General features: G+C 41.3%; 1 protein-coding gene across 2 annotated transcripts in view; it reads right to left on the bottom strand.

Moving 5' to 3' along the window:
• Positions 1–15,328, bottom strand: part of GCK (glucokinase) — an 86,002-nt gene that overhangs the window by 21,009 nt on the left and 49,665 nt on the right. Inside the window, exon 1 of one of the 2 annotated variants that reach the window (XM_007475852.3) lies at positions 12,413–12,953. The exons of the other annotated variant lie outside the window; for it this stretch is intronic. Within the exon in view, the coding sequence (XP_007475914.1) occupies positions 12,413–12,442 (30 nt within the window). The 5' untranslated portion in view covers positions 12,443–12,953. Of the gene's footprint in view, positions 1–12,412; positions 12,954–15,328 lie in introns of those variants that run through there. 2 annotated transcript variants of the gene reach the window in all.

Below are 15,328 nucleotides of genomic sequence, written 5' to 3' on the forward strand. Positions count from 1 at the left end.
ATATAAATGTTTTATTAACTAGCCTAAAAATATAATGTGTGTGGTGTGTGTGTGTGTGTGTGTGTGTGTGTGTGTGTGTGTGTGTGTGTGTGTGTGTGTTGGAAAAGGGGAATGGAATGGAGTTAGAATGAGTTAATTCTTGTAGTTTGGGTCTATCAGCCTCTGCTAAAATTCTGCCAGAGTTTTCCCCATAATTCCTTCCCCTCATAGGAGCAGTGGAAGAAGAAAGCTTATTGAAAAAGTTGTTCCCTCCCTGCCATCTCAAACTCAACATTTGAAACATATTCAAACTTCCATTTATTTAAACATATATATGTGTTGTTATTATTTTCCAAATGTAGCAGTTTTTTTTATTTCTGTTCCTTAGCTTTCCCCTGCTCCAAACTCCCCTGCTTCTACTGAGGGTGCCACCATTTTCCCAGGCACCTAGGCTTGTAACAGCAGGATCACTCTTTGTATTTCCTTCCCCCTCCTCCTCCATAGTCAGTTGACAAGTCCTGTCTCTTCAGCCTCCATCACATCTCATGTCTGTCTCCTTTTCATTCCCAGCTTCCACACTTATTTAGGCATGTCTCATAATCCTGCCTGAATTCTTTTAATAGCTTTCCTGTTGCTTCTAGTCTTTCTCTTCCTAAACCCATCCTTCATATCACTTACAAATGTCTGATTTTAGACCAGAACTGACCATTTTACTCTCATCTATATGGTCTTCAATGGTTCCCTATTATCTATAGGATAAAATACAAAATCCTTATTATGTAGGGAACGTGTGAGCTTTTCCTTCTTTCTGGAATGTACTTCTGCCTCACTTCTGCTGCAGAAAATCTCAGACTCAGCTGCCAACTTTTGAAAGAGTTAGAGACATTAAGTAACATGTTTGAGGTCACACAATTCATATTGACTGTGTGACCTTGGGCAAGTCCCTTTGATGTGGGAGAAACACACCTAGGGTTGTAACTTTTAATCTCTCATTTCCCAGAGGCAACTCTCTGAGACTTTAAAGTTGCCTGATGTGTATTAGTGGAAAGAGTGTCCATATTGGGAGTTCTCCCAAACTGATGAAATCACAGGTGACGTTCATGTCTCTATTCTTGGATCCTGGTAAGAAAGTTCTAATTCACATTGTTTCACCAGCACAAAACTCTAGACTATTTTACAGAGTTGATAATTTATGTAGGTTTGAAATACCCACTTTCATGAGGAGCCTAGAAAATGTATAACATGGTCTTTGGGAGCCCACTTGCTCCTGCTTCCATTTCACCACCTGACCTTTGTTACCGGATCCCCCCAAGGTCTTCCCAAGCTAGGGCAGTCCTGTCCAGACTAAACAAACAGCCAGGAAACTCAGTCACCTCCTGGCCTCTGATCCAGGCAGCCCCAAAGAGATGACAGGTGCTGGTAGGTAAACCCCCTCCTTGCTTTACAGCTTTTCCTCACTAATCTTCTCAACTTTGCCCATCTTTCCAGAGCTCTCATGAGGTAAACATGACCCATCACAGGGCTTGGAAGGGTGAAATCCAGTGAGCAAAAATATTATTTGTACCCTGGGAGTCATTCCCTCCCTAAGGCAGCTCACGTTGTCACTGGGGCTGAGCTCCCCCCTTACTCCAGCATGGCACAGCTGGCTCAAGTGGCAGAAGGGAAAGGAGCCCGCTGAAGCAGATAAGAAAGCGTGGCTGTCTTCTCCTTCATGCCCCAATTTGGCTCTCGACCAGGCATCATTATTAGCAGGAGCAAAGACATCTCTGACATTTAATTATCCCAAGTTATTGGATCTAGAACCAGAAAAGATTTTAAAAGGCATCTAATCCAACTCTCTCATTTTTTTCAGGTGGGAAAACTAAGGCCTGTGGAGCTTAAGGCCTTGTAACCTTGCTCAAGGTCATTCAGGTGAACTTCAGAAGTGAGTTCGAACCTGGGTCCTGTGACGCCAATTCTCTTTTCACTATGCCATATGGTTTTGTATAGGGGGAAAGCATCTGAGTAGGAGATTTGTTATTCAGTCATTCTGACTCTTGCTGACCTCATTTGGGGTTTTCTTGGCAAAGATACTAAAGTGGTTCAATATTTCCTTCTCCAGTTCATTTGACAGACGAGGAAACTGAGGCCCACAGGGTTAAACGGATTGGCCAGGGTCACACTGAGAATAAGTGTCTGAGGCTAGATTTAAACTCACTGAGAAGAGTCTTCTTGATGCCAAGCTTGTCACTCTGTCTACTGAGCCACCTTGCTGCTCAGAATAGGACATAGGAAACTCCAAACTATGCTCTGAAACTTACTAGCATGGAAGTTATTTATTGATCCATGCACAAATCAGTTTCTCTGGACCTCAGTTTGCTCCTCTGTAAAATAATGGAGCAGCAAAATGATGCAGTGGGTAGAGCCCTGGGCCTGGGGTCAGGAAGACTCATCTTTCTGAGTTCAAATACAGCCTCAGATACTTTACTACTGTGTGACTCTGGGCAAGTCACTTAGCCCTGTTTACCTTTTTCCTCAGCTGTCAAATGAGCTGGAGAAGGAAATGACAAACCTCTCCAGTATCTCTGCCAAGAAAACCCCAAAAGGGGCTACAAAGATATGAACACAATTGAAAAGGATTGAACAGCAAAAATAATGGACATGAGGATACCTGTACAAGCACTTTGTAAACCTTAAAATGCCGGAGAAATGTGAGCTATTAAGAAGAGAAACCTAGACAGCATTTAGTCCCCTTCATCATTTTATGAAGAAACTGAGGTCAATGATTAAGTGACTTACCCTAGGTCACATAGCTATTAAAGAGCAGAATCAAGATTTGAACTTGGTGTGTGTGTGTGTGTGTGTGTGTGTGTGTGTGTGTGTGTGTTGTGTTTTTACTACAAATCCACAGCTCTTTTCCCTGGGCCAGACTGTCTTTATTTTACGATGCTGAATTCTCTCATTTCAACCCAAAAGAATTTAATATGCTTCTTCTATTTGGCAGACCTTTTATCAAAGCTGGGCACGCAGAGACAAAACAAACAATTCCTACCCCTAGCAAATGACAAGTCAGAAACAATTGACTGTCCCCTGGGCTGTCCTAAGTCAAGCTTGAGCCACCATTGGCACATGTGAGACACAGGAAGTGGTGTAGAGAACTGCCTTTGGAGTTCTTGTCACTTCCTGTGGAGAGGGCTGAGCGGCTATTCGATCCTGGAACTCGAGACTGGAGGAGCACCTCAGACAGCTTCCTTGAATCAGTCACATGGTGAGTTATAAGACTGACTTCCCTTTCCCTTGGCTCTCAGGGGAAGGCCGCCCTTAGCCAAGGCCTTGAACTCCTGCCTGGCTCAGCCTGAGCCAGAGCAATTTGAGTTAACTCTTTTCTCTTTCTCTCTTTCTTAATTTCTTCCTCCTATTGTAATTAAATCACCATAAAATTCCATCCTGACTTGAGTGTTTTATTTAGGATTTAAGAAATTAAATCCTTGGTGACCAATAATTATTACATTCAGTCTCAACCCTAAATTTACCCCTTGTAGTCCCTTACCAGTGAGGAAGCATAGTGTAATGGAATGAATCTTTCACTTGATGTGAGACAAGTAAAACCCAAATTAAAATTCCACTTACTATGCTATGAGTGTAAGCAAGTTGTTTATCATCTTTAAGAGAAGTATGATTGTAGGCCTGGAGTCAGAAGACCTGAGTTCAAATCTAGTCTCAGATATTACTGGCTAGGAATCTGAGGTCATCTAACCTTTGCCTCAGTTTCTTCAACTGTAAAATGGGCATCATAATAGCATCTATCTCCCAGGGCTGTTCTGAGGTGTATAGTTAGAAATTCTTGAACCCTTAAAACTACATTACCCAAAATTCCTTTCTGTATTACCTAGAATCCTTTTCCCTTTTCCTGGGTCCTCCCCTTACATGATTGTATTTAAGTTTGCAGTGACTCCTCCCACGCTCTCTTCTCTTGGGATGGGCTGGATTTAGGTAGTTCTTTTACTTTATTTATTATTAATAAAACTTTTAAAATATAATACTTTATTGTATATTAATTTTAATCATTACAGAGGATTGAATGAGACTTCTACAGCACTTAGCACAGTGCTTGCCACATAGTAGGTATTTAATAAATGCTTGTTTTCTTTCTTCCTTCTTCATCAGCAAATAGGGATAATGATCATATTTGCTTAAAGGGGTTGATGATAGACTCAATGGAGAATAGTTGTCCTGTCATGTCTGACTCTTGTTGACCCTATCTGAGGATTTCCTTGGCAAAGATACTGGAATGGTTTACCATTTTTCTTCTTTAACTCATTTTATAGATGTGGAAACAGAGGCAAACATGGTTAAGTGACTTGTCCAGGGTCACACAACTAGTAAGTTAAGTGTGAGACCAGATTTGAACTCATGAAGATGAGTCTTCCTGACTTCAGGTTTGGCACTCTAACCCCCCTGAGCCACCTAGCTGCCCTAAAATGTGATTATATATTTACATTAACATAGATTTGGAAACTTTAAAGCATTATAAAAATGTCATTATTATTATCATTGAATGAGGACAGCCTACTCAATTCTCAAGACCCAGAGAGGGAATTCTAAGAAAGCCAGATCAATCGGAAGAGGCCAATATGGACCCCTTCAAGGCCCCCATGATGGCCACAGGGTCGTGGCTCTATGCTCTCAGAGGAGATAGTGTGTCTTTGTATAAATAACACTAGGCTTGGTATCAGAGGACATGAGACCAGATTTGAACTCATGAAGATGAGTCTTCCTGACTTCAGGTTTGGCACTCTAACCCCCCTGAGCCACCTAGCTGCCCTAAAATGTGATTATATATTTACATTAACATAGATTTGGATTACATCAACATAGACTCAATGGAGAATAGTTGTCCTGTCATGTCTGACTCTTGTTGACCTATCTGAGGATTTCCTTGGCAAAGACAATCTAGGCTCTCCTGCTTGCTTACTATGTAACCTCAGGCGAGTCTTTTCCCCATTATGAGCCTCCCTCATGGGTAGAAAGAGTGGTTTAGACTGAATGACCTGGGCGTCTCTTCTGGCACTACATCTTATGATCTTAAATCATAGGCTTGGTTCATTTTGGGTTAATAGACCAGAGTAGAAAATGATAGTGAAGCTTTAAAAACATTTTCAAGATGAGCCATGAGAAATGCTCATAATATACTACCCAAGGACAATCTACTCGGCTGAAGGCTTTAAAGGAAAAGTTAAAGGATGAGAAACTTATCCAGGGACAGCTGGTAGCATAGTAGATAGATAGAGCACCAGGCCTGGAATGAAGAGGACCTGGATGCAAATGTGACCTCAAACATTTCCTAGCTGTGTGACCCTGGGGAAGTCACTTAGCCCCCGTTACTTAGCCCTTCCCATTCTTTTGCCTTGGAACCAATACTTCGTATTGGTTTTAAGACAAAAGGTAAGAGGTTTGTTGTTTTTTTCATGAATAATTTTAAAATTATTAAATTAATATGTTTTGTATAAACAAAACCTTAATGTAACCACGATTAGAAGAGAAACAACAAACCAGGAAAAATTTTATAATAAATTTCTCTGATAAAGGTCTAATTTCTCCAATTTATAGTGTTAAGTCAAATTTATAAGAATATAATCCATTCCCCATTTGACAAATGGTCTAAGGATGACCAACCCCCAGTTTTCAGATGAAGAAATCAAAGTTATCAGTAATCATATGGAAAAAGGTTCTAAATCACTCTTGATTAGAGAAATGCAGATTAAAACATCTCTGAAGTACCATTTCATATCTATCATATTCACCGATATGGCAGCAATGGAAAGTAATAAATGTTGGAGGGGATGTGGCAAAATTGGAGCACTAATACATGATTGGTAAAATTGTGAACTAATTTAGCCATTCTGGAGGGCAATTTGGAATTATGCCCAAAGGGCAATAAAACTGTGTATACCACCCTTGGTTCCTGTAACACCACCACTGGGTCTGTATTCTAAAGAGATTATAAAAAAGGGGAAAGGACCTACTTGTACAAAAATATTTATAGCAGCTCTTTGTGGTGGTGAAGAACTGGAAATTAAGGGGATGTCCCTCAATGGAGGGAATGGCTGGACAAGTTATGGTAGATGTTGGTGATGGAATTCTGTTGTGCTGTAAGGAATGATAAGGAGAATGATTTCAGAAAAAGCTGGAAAGATCAGAAAGAAATAAGCAGAATCAGAAGAATATTGCACATAATAACAGCAATATTGTACGATGATCAACTGTGAAAATTCTGAGGACTTATGATGGTGAATGCTACTCACCTCCAGGGAAAGAACTGTTAGAAGTGGAATGCAAATCAAAGCATACTTTTTTTCACTTTAGTCTATGTTTTTATTTGGCGGTTTTGGGTTTTTATGAGTATTTTTTTCCAATAATAACCAATATAGAGGTATGTTTTTCAGGATAATACATGTATAATCCAGATCAAATTGCTGACCATCTCTGAGAGAGGGGAGGGAAACAATTTGGATCTTATAATTTTAGAAATGATTATGTTGAAAATTGTTAACATATGTGATTGGGGAATAAAATATCTTTTTTTTAAAGTTTAAAAAAAAAGAAGAAATCATTTGATCTATCTTTTTTTTTAGATGAGGAATTGCCAAAGATCATATGAATAGTAATATCAAAGTAGGGATTTGAACCCAAGTGGGCAACAGTGGTTAGAGTGCCAGGCCTAGAGTCAGGAAGACTCGTCCTCCTGAATTCAAATCCAACCTTAGACATTTACTAGCTATGTGACCCTGAGAAAGTCAGTTCACCCAGTTTGCCTCAGTTTCCTCGTTAGTAAAATAAGCTGGCCAAGGAAATGGCAAATGCATCCTGTAAAATTCCAAATGAGGTCATGTCGAGTTGGACATGACTGAAAACCAAAACAACCTATAACTCAATTAAATTCTTCTTTCCTTGCACCATACTCCAAGAGGCAATAGCACCCATGTTTAGTGCTTATTTAAGTCATCCTCTAACTTGAGTCCTAAAGACTGCCTAATACCATTTCTAGAGTCATCTTCAGGGACATCTCAAGGTGTTCTGGGTAAAAAAAAATTCACACTGTGCCTTTCTCTCCAGCCCAGTACATTTTGGGGGGCTTGTATTATGCATTCCCTGTTCCAAGTCTTTCAGTATTGTCCCAGGTCAGGGCATTGCTGAGAGTAGCCAAGTTTTCACAGTTGATCATTGCACAATATTGCTGTTACTGTGTACAGTGTTCTCCTGCTTATTTCACTCAGCATCAGTTCACATAGGTCTTTCTAGTTCTTTCTGAAATCATCCTATTCATCCTTCCTTACAGTAGTCCATCACCATCATATACCACAATTTGTTCAGCCATTCCCTCCATTGAGGGACATCCCTTCAGTTTCCAATTTTTTTGCCATCACAAAAAGAGCAGATAGAAATATTTTTGTACAAGCAGGTCCTTCCCTCCCCCTTTTTATCTCTTTGGGGGTACAGACCCAGTAGTGGTATTACAGGATCAAAGGATATGCACAGTTTTATAGCCGTTTGGACATAGTTCCATTAAATTGGTCTCCAGAATGGTTGGAGTTCACAATTATACCAACAATTCTGTCACATCCCTTTCAAAATGTATTGCTTTCCTTTACTGTCATATTGACCAATTTGATAGGTGTGAGGTGGTACCTCTGAATTATTATTATTATTTTTATTATCTCTGGAATACTGTAGTGGTTTTATAGGACCAAAATGTATGCTCGATTTTATGGCTCTTTTTTTATCCAGGCAAAAATAGGGTTAAAGGTAGGTTGGCATGGTTGAACTTGGAAGACTAAACTTGGAACTGGGAAGACCTTGGTTCAAATTCTACCTCTCCACATAGGGAGTTGAAAAAAATTTAAACCAATTACATGTAATAAATTTCCACATAAGTTTTCTAAAATTTTATGATTGAACTTGTCTCCCTCCCTCTCTTCCCTTGACCCTTTAAGAGCTGATAAGCAATTCCATCTGGGTTATTTTGACCCTGAGTAAGTCATTCAACCCTCAGAGAGCCCCAGAAAACTTTATGAGATCATTGGTTATACTGATCTGCCCATCTGCATTGGTGGAGGGACTTTCCACGCCAGGAACTCCTTAGTGAATGAAATCTCAAGCACAGAATGGGGGATGGGGGGGGGACGACAATTTAAAATGACCCTCTGGGGCCCTCTTGAAGCCTGCAGCCTGAGAGTGGGACTCAAGGAAGAGAAGGCAGATCACTAGAGACAGATCTCCCTTTCTCCCTCTAATTATTTCAAGTGTAGTCAAATACAATTTTTTAAAAGCACTATTTGGTAGAAATTTTCTTTCTTGGCTTCTCTCTAAGTCACTGACACCACAACTGCCAGACTCTAGGACCTAGAAGTATCTATACCCTATCTATCCCCTGCTATCTGTACCCCAGAGGCACATCCGGCAGGGTAGAGTATTCCCTAGGACTAAGTTGGCGAAAGCAATGGCACACGCGCAAATCCCTCACTTGGGGAGCTGTTTGGTTCTGCTATTCCCAGCGCCCAGGGACATTTTTAACATGCCCCATCCCTCTATCCAGCTGCCCAAAGCAAGCACTTTCTTCCTCCACTCTCTCTGGTAATCCCCACAGAGAAGCTTGAACTTGCCCTCTGGGCACTGAAACTGGAAAAAGGTTTGCCAACACTGACCTAGGATATTTTCCTCAAGGACTTTGGTATAGTATCAAATACTTTTTTTTTTTAATTGAGAAGTTTTATTTCATTAATTAATTTAGAATATTTTTCCATGGTTATATGATTCACATTCTTTCCTTCCCCACCTCCCAGCCCCCTCCCATAGCCGACATGCAATTCCCATGTGTCGTTGATCAAGACCTATTTCCATATTATTGATAATTGCACCAGGCATAATATTGATTCTAAGGCAGAAGGTAAGGATTTTATTAAAAATACAGACTGACTTCCTTGACTTCCCCTAAGTTCCAACTAGAAATCCATTTTCTAAAGGAAGCCTTTCCCCATCCCTCTTAATTCTAGTGCCTTCCCTTTCTTATTTATCCCATACCAGTATAAACCGGTTTGCATTCTATCTTTATCCACCTCCTATTTCTATATCTATTTGTGGTCTCCCCCATTAAAATGTAATTCCAAGAGAGTGGGGATTGTTGCATTCTTTGCACTCGTATCCCTCAGTCTGGTGCAGTGGCTTTGTGGTTCAATGAATAGTCGCCCCTGCCCTGGTAGCTGACCTCAGCTAGGCTACTCTTTCCTCGTTCTCTCAAGCGTGAAAGCAAATAGAGGTCTGGGTGCCCTTCTGGTGCGGGTTCTGTATAAGCCCATGGAGAGCCCCATTGGTCGGAGACACCCCTGGCCAACCGCCATCTCCAGAAGCTCTCTCTGGCTCCCCTGGCCTTTCAGATTGCTCTTCTGTATGTTCTCTGGCCCTGTTTGTAGGACAGTTAGCCTCTAGGCAGAGGCAAGCAGGAGAGAGGAGTGCTACCCTCTGCCACCACCGGGAATCCCCACGTCTACCTGTCTAGCCCTCCTATCAGATGTTAAAACCGTCACTGGCAGCCTGCCCACACAGGAAGCTTATAGGGAGGGCCCAGGGCCAGGATCAGGAGTGGGTTACCCTATCCAACTGCTGACCAAGCCATTTCATGAGTCACCACTGCCAGCTCCCAGGGATGTCCTATCAGGGCAGGAGGGGGAGAGCTCCCTCAGGACTGACTGCTCAGGGGAGGTCTGAGTGGAAGCCCATTTTCTGGCTCTGGTTCTATCAGATGCTAGATTTTGGAGATCTTTGTGTGGCTGGAGGCAGCCCTGGCTCTGGACAGGTATATTCTCTCTCAGGGAGTTCCTGCATAGGCTGAAGAAGAAGCCTCTGGAGAATGGGTCAATTCATGTGTTCATTAATGAGCTTCTCCATATTCACCCCAAATCAAGACAAGTCAACAAGCATTTATTATTATTATTATTTAAAGCCTACAGCACCTACAGTCTCCCATTCAAGTACTAACCAGACCCAACCCTGCTTAGCTTCTGAGATCAGATGAGATCGTGTGCATTCAGGATGATATGGCTGTAGACTCAACAAGCATTTATGAAGGATTTACTATATGCCAGGTTGGGTAGCGAGGTTGCCCAGTGGCTAGAGCACCAGGCTAGAGTCAGGAAGAACTGAATTAAAATCTGGACTTGGACACTTAATAGTTATGTGACCTTGGGCAAGTCACTTAACCCTATTTGCCTCAGTTTTCTCATCTGTCAAATGATCTGGAGAAGGAAATGGCAAATCTCTGTCAAGAAATCCCCAGATAGGGCTGTAAAGAACTGCCAAGTACTGTGATAAATGCTGGGAATAGAAGGAACACACCCTACCTTTGAGAAGCTCATGATCTAATGGAGAAAACATGTAAATAATTGTATAATTTAATATATGTAATTTATATACATTTATATAAAATTTATATTTAATATAAATTAAATAATTGTATAATTATAGCAATACCAAATGATATAATAACTATAACAAACATATTTATACACTCACAGGAGCACTTGAAAGGAAGGAAGCTGCAGAGGGAAGCCATTAGCATTAAGTGGCCAGGGGTGGCCAGGAAAGTCTTGTTCTGGAAGGTGGAATTTTTGTCAGTCATATTTTAGTCATATCTGACTCTGTGTCCCCATTTTGGGTATTCCTCTTACAGAGATACAGGAGTGGTTTGCCATTTCCTTCTCTAGTTTATTTTACAGATGAGGAAACTGAAGCAAATAGGGTTAAGTGACTTGCCCAGGGTCACACAGTAAGTGTCTGAAGTCAGATTTAAACTTAGGAAGATGAGTCTTCCTGACTCCAGGATCGGCACTCCATCCACTCTATCCAGCACACTATGCCACCTTGCTGCCTAAGAATGATCATATTCCACCTCAAACACACCCCTTCCTCCCTTTCTGTCCCTGTTCTTCTCTTTTCTTCTTCAGGTTTTAAAAAAAGGGACTTTGTGGGACTGACTCTCTCTGAATATTTCCTTTTTGGCAGAGTAGAGCATCCTGAAGAAGAAAGGAAGCAGCCTGTGCTAGGCAAATCAAACTAATGTCACCTCCTTGACCACCATCTCCCCTCAGACCCTGATGGGGCTAGCTCAGGACTCTAAATCCAAGAGCCTTGGGAATAGAAGTGTCCTCCACATGACTTAACCTGTTCCTATCCCAGACTGTAGCCCTTATTGAGAGAAGAAATTGTAGATTTCCTCCTTCCTCATCATTATCATCAGCAGCTACCAATAGACAAATAAATACAGGAACTCTGGAAGAGGCCAAACACTTCAGAATACAGGTCTAACTTCCAGCCTAACTCTTAACGCCATTATCTGAGAAAGAGGATCCTATGGAGAAGGGGACAATTATCCCCACCAATTGTCAACCAATTTCCACTCTCCTGACTAGGTGGATCAGCCTATCTAAAGCAGTGGGACACCCTAAAAGACACGTTAGGTGACTTGGATCACCCCCATCACCCTGCCCATCAACTCCTCTCAGACCCTGATAGAGAGTTCAGTACACTGAACCCAAGAGCAATGCTTCTAGCCAATGCCTGCAGCTGTCATCCTGGGAAGCAAATCTTGTGGAAGATGTAGCCTTGCAGCTGCCCCTGCTACAGTCACATCTAAAGACCCAGAAAAGAAAATCTGGCTCCTGAGGCCTTCAGAAGCAGTTCGGCCTCAGAAACGGAAATGATTTTATCATTGGAAAGGACATTTAAAAAGAGGCATTAGCATCTGCTTTGAAGCTGCACCTTAAAGACCATGGGACTTTTCCATTTGACTTGCCCCTGAAACCTTCCATACATATTGACTCCATTAGAATGTGAGTTCCTTGAGAGCAGGGACTGTCTTACTCTTCTATTTATAAACCCATCTCTTTGCCCAGTGCTTTGCTCATAGAAAGCACTTAGCAAATGTTTCATTCATTCATTCATTCATTCATTCATTCATTTTTGACCCTCTCCTTGTTGATGCTTTCTGGAGAAACCTTGGCACTCACAACTCCAGGATCCTAACTCTCAGATTTCTGCTGCCAAGTGGTACCAGTGCCTTGCATCCTGGTGCTGGGGTTTGCCCAGAGACAAACCTGAACCCCAGCAAGGGTTTCTGGCCAACACTCCAAACAGCTATTGCTCCAAGGACATCCAGCACACCAGTACCCAGAGTGTAGCCAAAGACACGAGATCCCCTTCACCTATGATCATTAGGGATGTACTTCTCTTCCTCTAGTCCCTGTGGCCACATGAAGAAAGGCTCCTCACCTGAGAGCCTATAAATTCTAGCTTAGGTGCCAGCCCTGTTAATTGTTTGGGGATATGACAGATGTTCTCCAAACTCCAGGGACATGTCTGAAGTGAGGAAAGAAAGATTTATTCTTGGAAATGTCCTTACCAGATCCAAGGTTGATTGGTTCCGTTTCATTGTGACAATTCTTCTTTTATCAGGAGGTCAAGAGCTTGGGGAATAGCTGGCTGAGGCTTAGTATGGTCTGCAATTCGTGTTCCTGTTTATGCCTAAAGTGTAGCTATCCCCAATGGAGATGAACAATCCCGTTTCTAAGCTTTGTCTGCTGAAAGGTAAGGGGCAGTGACAGGCCAAGAGCTTCTGGATAGTGATGGGAGTTGGCTCCACTGGAAAGAAGGAAGGTTACAAGCTGTTGAAATACTGTGTCATATGTGGGGAGGTAGGAGGTGTGGCAAGAGGAGGGAGGTAGACTTGCTATCATGAGGTCAGGGCAACTGGGGCCATGGCATTGACATTAGTGCCCTCCATCTGTCAATATCTGGATTTGTGTTTGTCTTGGAGCTTCCAGGGAAGTCCACAGAGAAGGAGGGAGGGGAGCCAGAAGCCAGACTATTGTACTCTTGGAATCTTCTGAAGCCATCTTCCCTTAGACTTCCTTTTATACTGGAGAGTGAGAAATACTCATCTTTATTCCTTGCTCCCTAAGAGGAACGGGACAGAATTGCTATACGAGGACAGATGAAACAAATCAGGGCTATACAGACTGGAAAGATGGAGATGAAGGGGGTGAGGTACATGATTAGGGATTGTGAAACCCAAGCCTTTCCACTGAACCCTTGAAGCTCAAGATAGGTAAGTTTAGTATATCATACTCTTTGACCCTGAGGTCTCACTACTAGGACTATTTCCTAAATTTTATTGAGTGGAGCATGGCAGGAGAAGAAAGCTGAGCAAAAGCTTATCTGAACAAATTTATTCATTAATGTTTAATTGGAAATAACTGAAAAATGGAAGCCTAAATATTTAATTATTGGGGAATGCCTTTATAAACTGCAGTGGGTCTGCCTGCATCAAGTCTCTTCCCACTCTAATCCATCTTCCATTCAGTCAACAAAATGATTTTCGTCAAGTGGAGGTCTACCCATGCCAGCTCCCTACTCAGTAAATTCAAGTGTTTCCTTATGACTCCAGGGGAAAATATAAGATCCATTTGGCCTTCATAATCCTTCATAATCTAGCCTTCTCCTACTTTTCCAGTCTTCTTACTTCTTACTCCCCAGGACATCCTTTCTGATCCAGTGACAATGGCTTCCTTGCTCTTCTTTGGGAGAGACCCTCTATGGACATTTTCTCTGTCTCCCATGCCCTAAATGCTCTCCCTCTTCATCTCTGCCTACTGGCTCTCCTCACTTCCATTAAGTCCCAAATAATGCCTCATCTTTTATAGGAAGTCTTTCCTAACCCTTCTTAATTCTAGAACTCTTTCACTATTAATGATTTCCTATCTATCCTGTTTTTATGGCTTGCTTGTATATATTTGTTTGCTTGTGCTTCTTGGGGATAAATTGTCTTTTGCTTTTCTTTGTATCTCCATGGCTCAGCATGGTGCCTGGCACATAGTAGGTACTTAATAAATGTTTATTGATGGTGGCATATTCATGTAATGGAACACTATCATGCTGGAGGGGGAAATGAGAAGTAATGAAGACTACAAAGAGATAGAGAAACAATAAGCTAAGACACACAAAATGCAATATAAGCAATACAACTTTAGGACAGAAAAAGAGAAAATTTATAGGAGGAACTGGAAAGAGAGACAGAGAAGACATTGTTAGAAGTAACCTAGACTAGTGGCCAGTCCTGGATTTAGTATCAGCAAGTCCTGGGTTTGAATTCCACCTCTAACATTCCCTGGATGTGCAACTTTGGGCAACTTCTTTCACCTCGGTGTTTTAGCTACTTCCTCTTTTCAAGAAATACCTATATTATTTATTTCAGAGGGGTGTTGAGAGGCTCAAATGAGACAGTGATTGTAAAATACTTTTCAAACTTTAATGTGCTTTACTAATGTAATTTTGTAATTTGGCTAAACTTGATCTTTTATATTTTCTTCTCTTTTAAGCAAAATATCTCATTTGGATCTACTTAGGATTTTATTCCATATTTTGCTTTTTTTTCAAATAAGTTTTATTGATGTTTTTAGTTTTTACATCACAGTCTTTTGCCTACCCTTCCCCTCCCTCTTCTCCTCAACAAATACATTCTCCTTTACAAGAAAAACAAAAACAAAAACAAAAAACCAACAGTTAAGCAAAACCAACAAATACAATGACCTAGAGTCAGGATGATCTGAGTTCAAATCAAGCCTCAGATATTTACTAGCTATATGATCTTGGGCAAGTTACTTAATCTCTGCCTGTCTCATTCCTCAACAGTAGAATTGGGATTATAATAACACCTGCCTCTTAGAGGTATTGTGGGGATCAAATGTGATAATATTTGCAAGGTGTTTCCCAGTGTCTTTCTGATAGTTATGTCAGATTCTGTGTCCCTAGTCTCTTATCTCATTCCTGACTTGCCAAGCTAGAGAATACATCCTTGCTTTAAGAGTTCCCTATACTAATGAAATAACAGGTTCAGTGCCTTTTTTAATATTTGTTTGAGGATTCCCAGAATCCTATGTTGTTCTGTTCCTTTTCCCCACCATTTAGCAACAAATGCTTTTTAAATGGATGATTGTGATGAGGGACTAGGGGAAGCTCCCATTATACTCCATTAATGCCTGTAAAAACCCAGAAAAGAAATTGGCCAGTCAGAGCAGTTTACAATCTCCAGAAGCAACCTCATCCAGAAAGATCCTGAGGCAGAAAGTCTGCATCCCGAGGACAATGATAAAGCCATTATTCTTCAGAATGTAGATTTCTGTCTCAGGACTGCCAGGAATTTTTCTATCTGGGCCTCACAGGCACCCTGTTCTGAATACCCACCTAGGAAGAATTATGTCATCACAAACAGCAAATTTTTGAGTTATTTCATTTGTAAAAGACTTCATTCACTTCTACT

Source organism: Monodelphis domestica, chromosome 1 (genome assembly GCF_027887165.1).
Source record: "Monodelphis domestica isolate mMonDom1 chromosome 1, mMonDom1.pri, whole genome shotgun sequence".
Taxonomy (NCBI): domain Eukaryota; kingdom Metazoa; phylum Chordata; class Mammalia; order Didelphimorphia; family Didelphidae; genus Monodelphis; species Monodelphis domestica.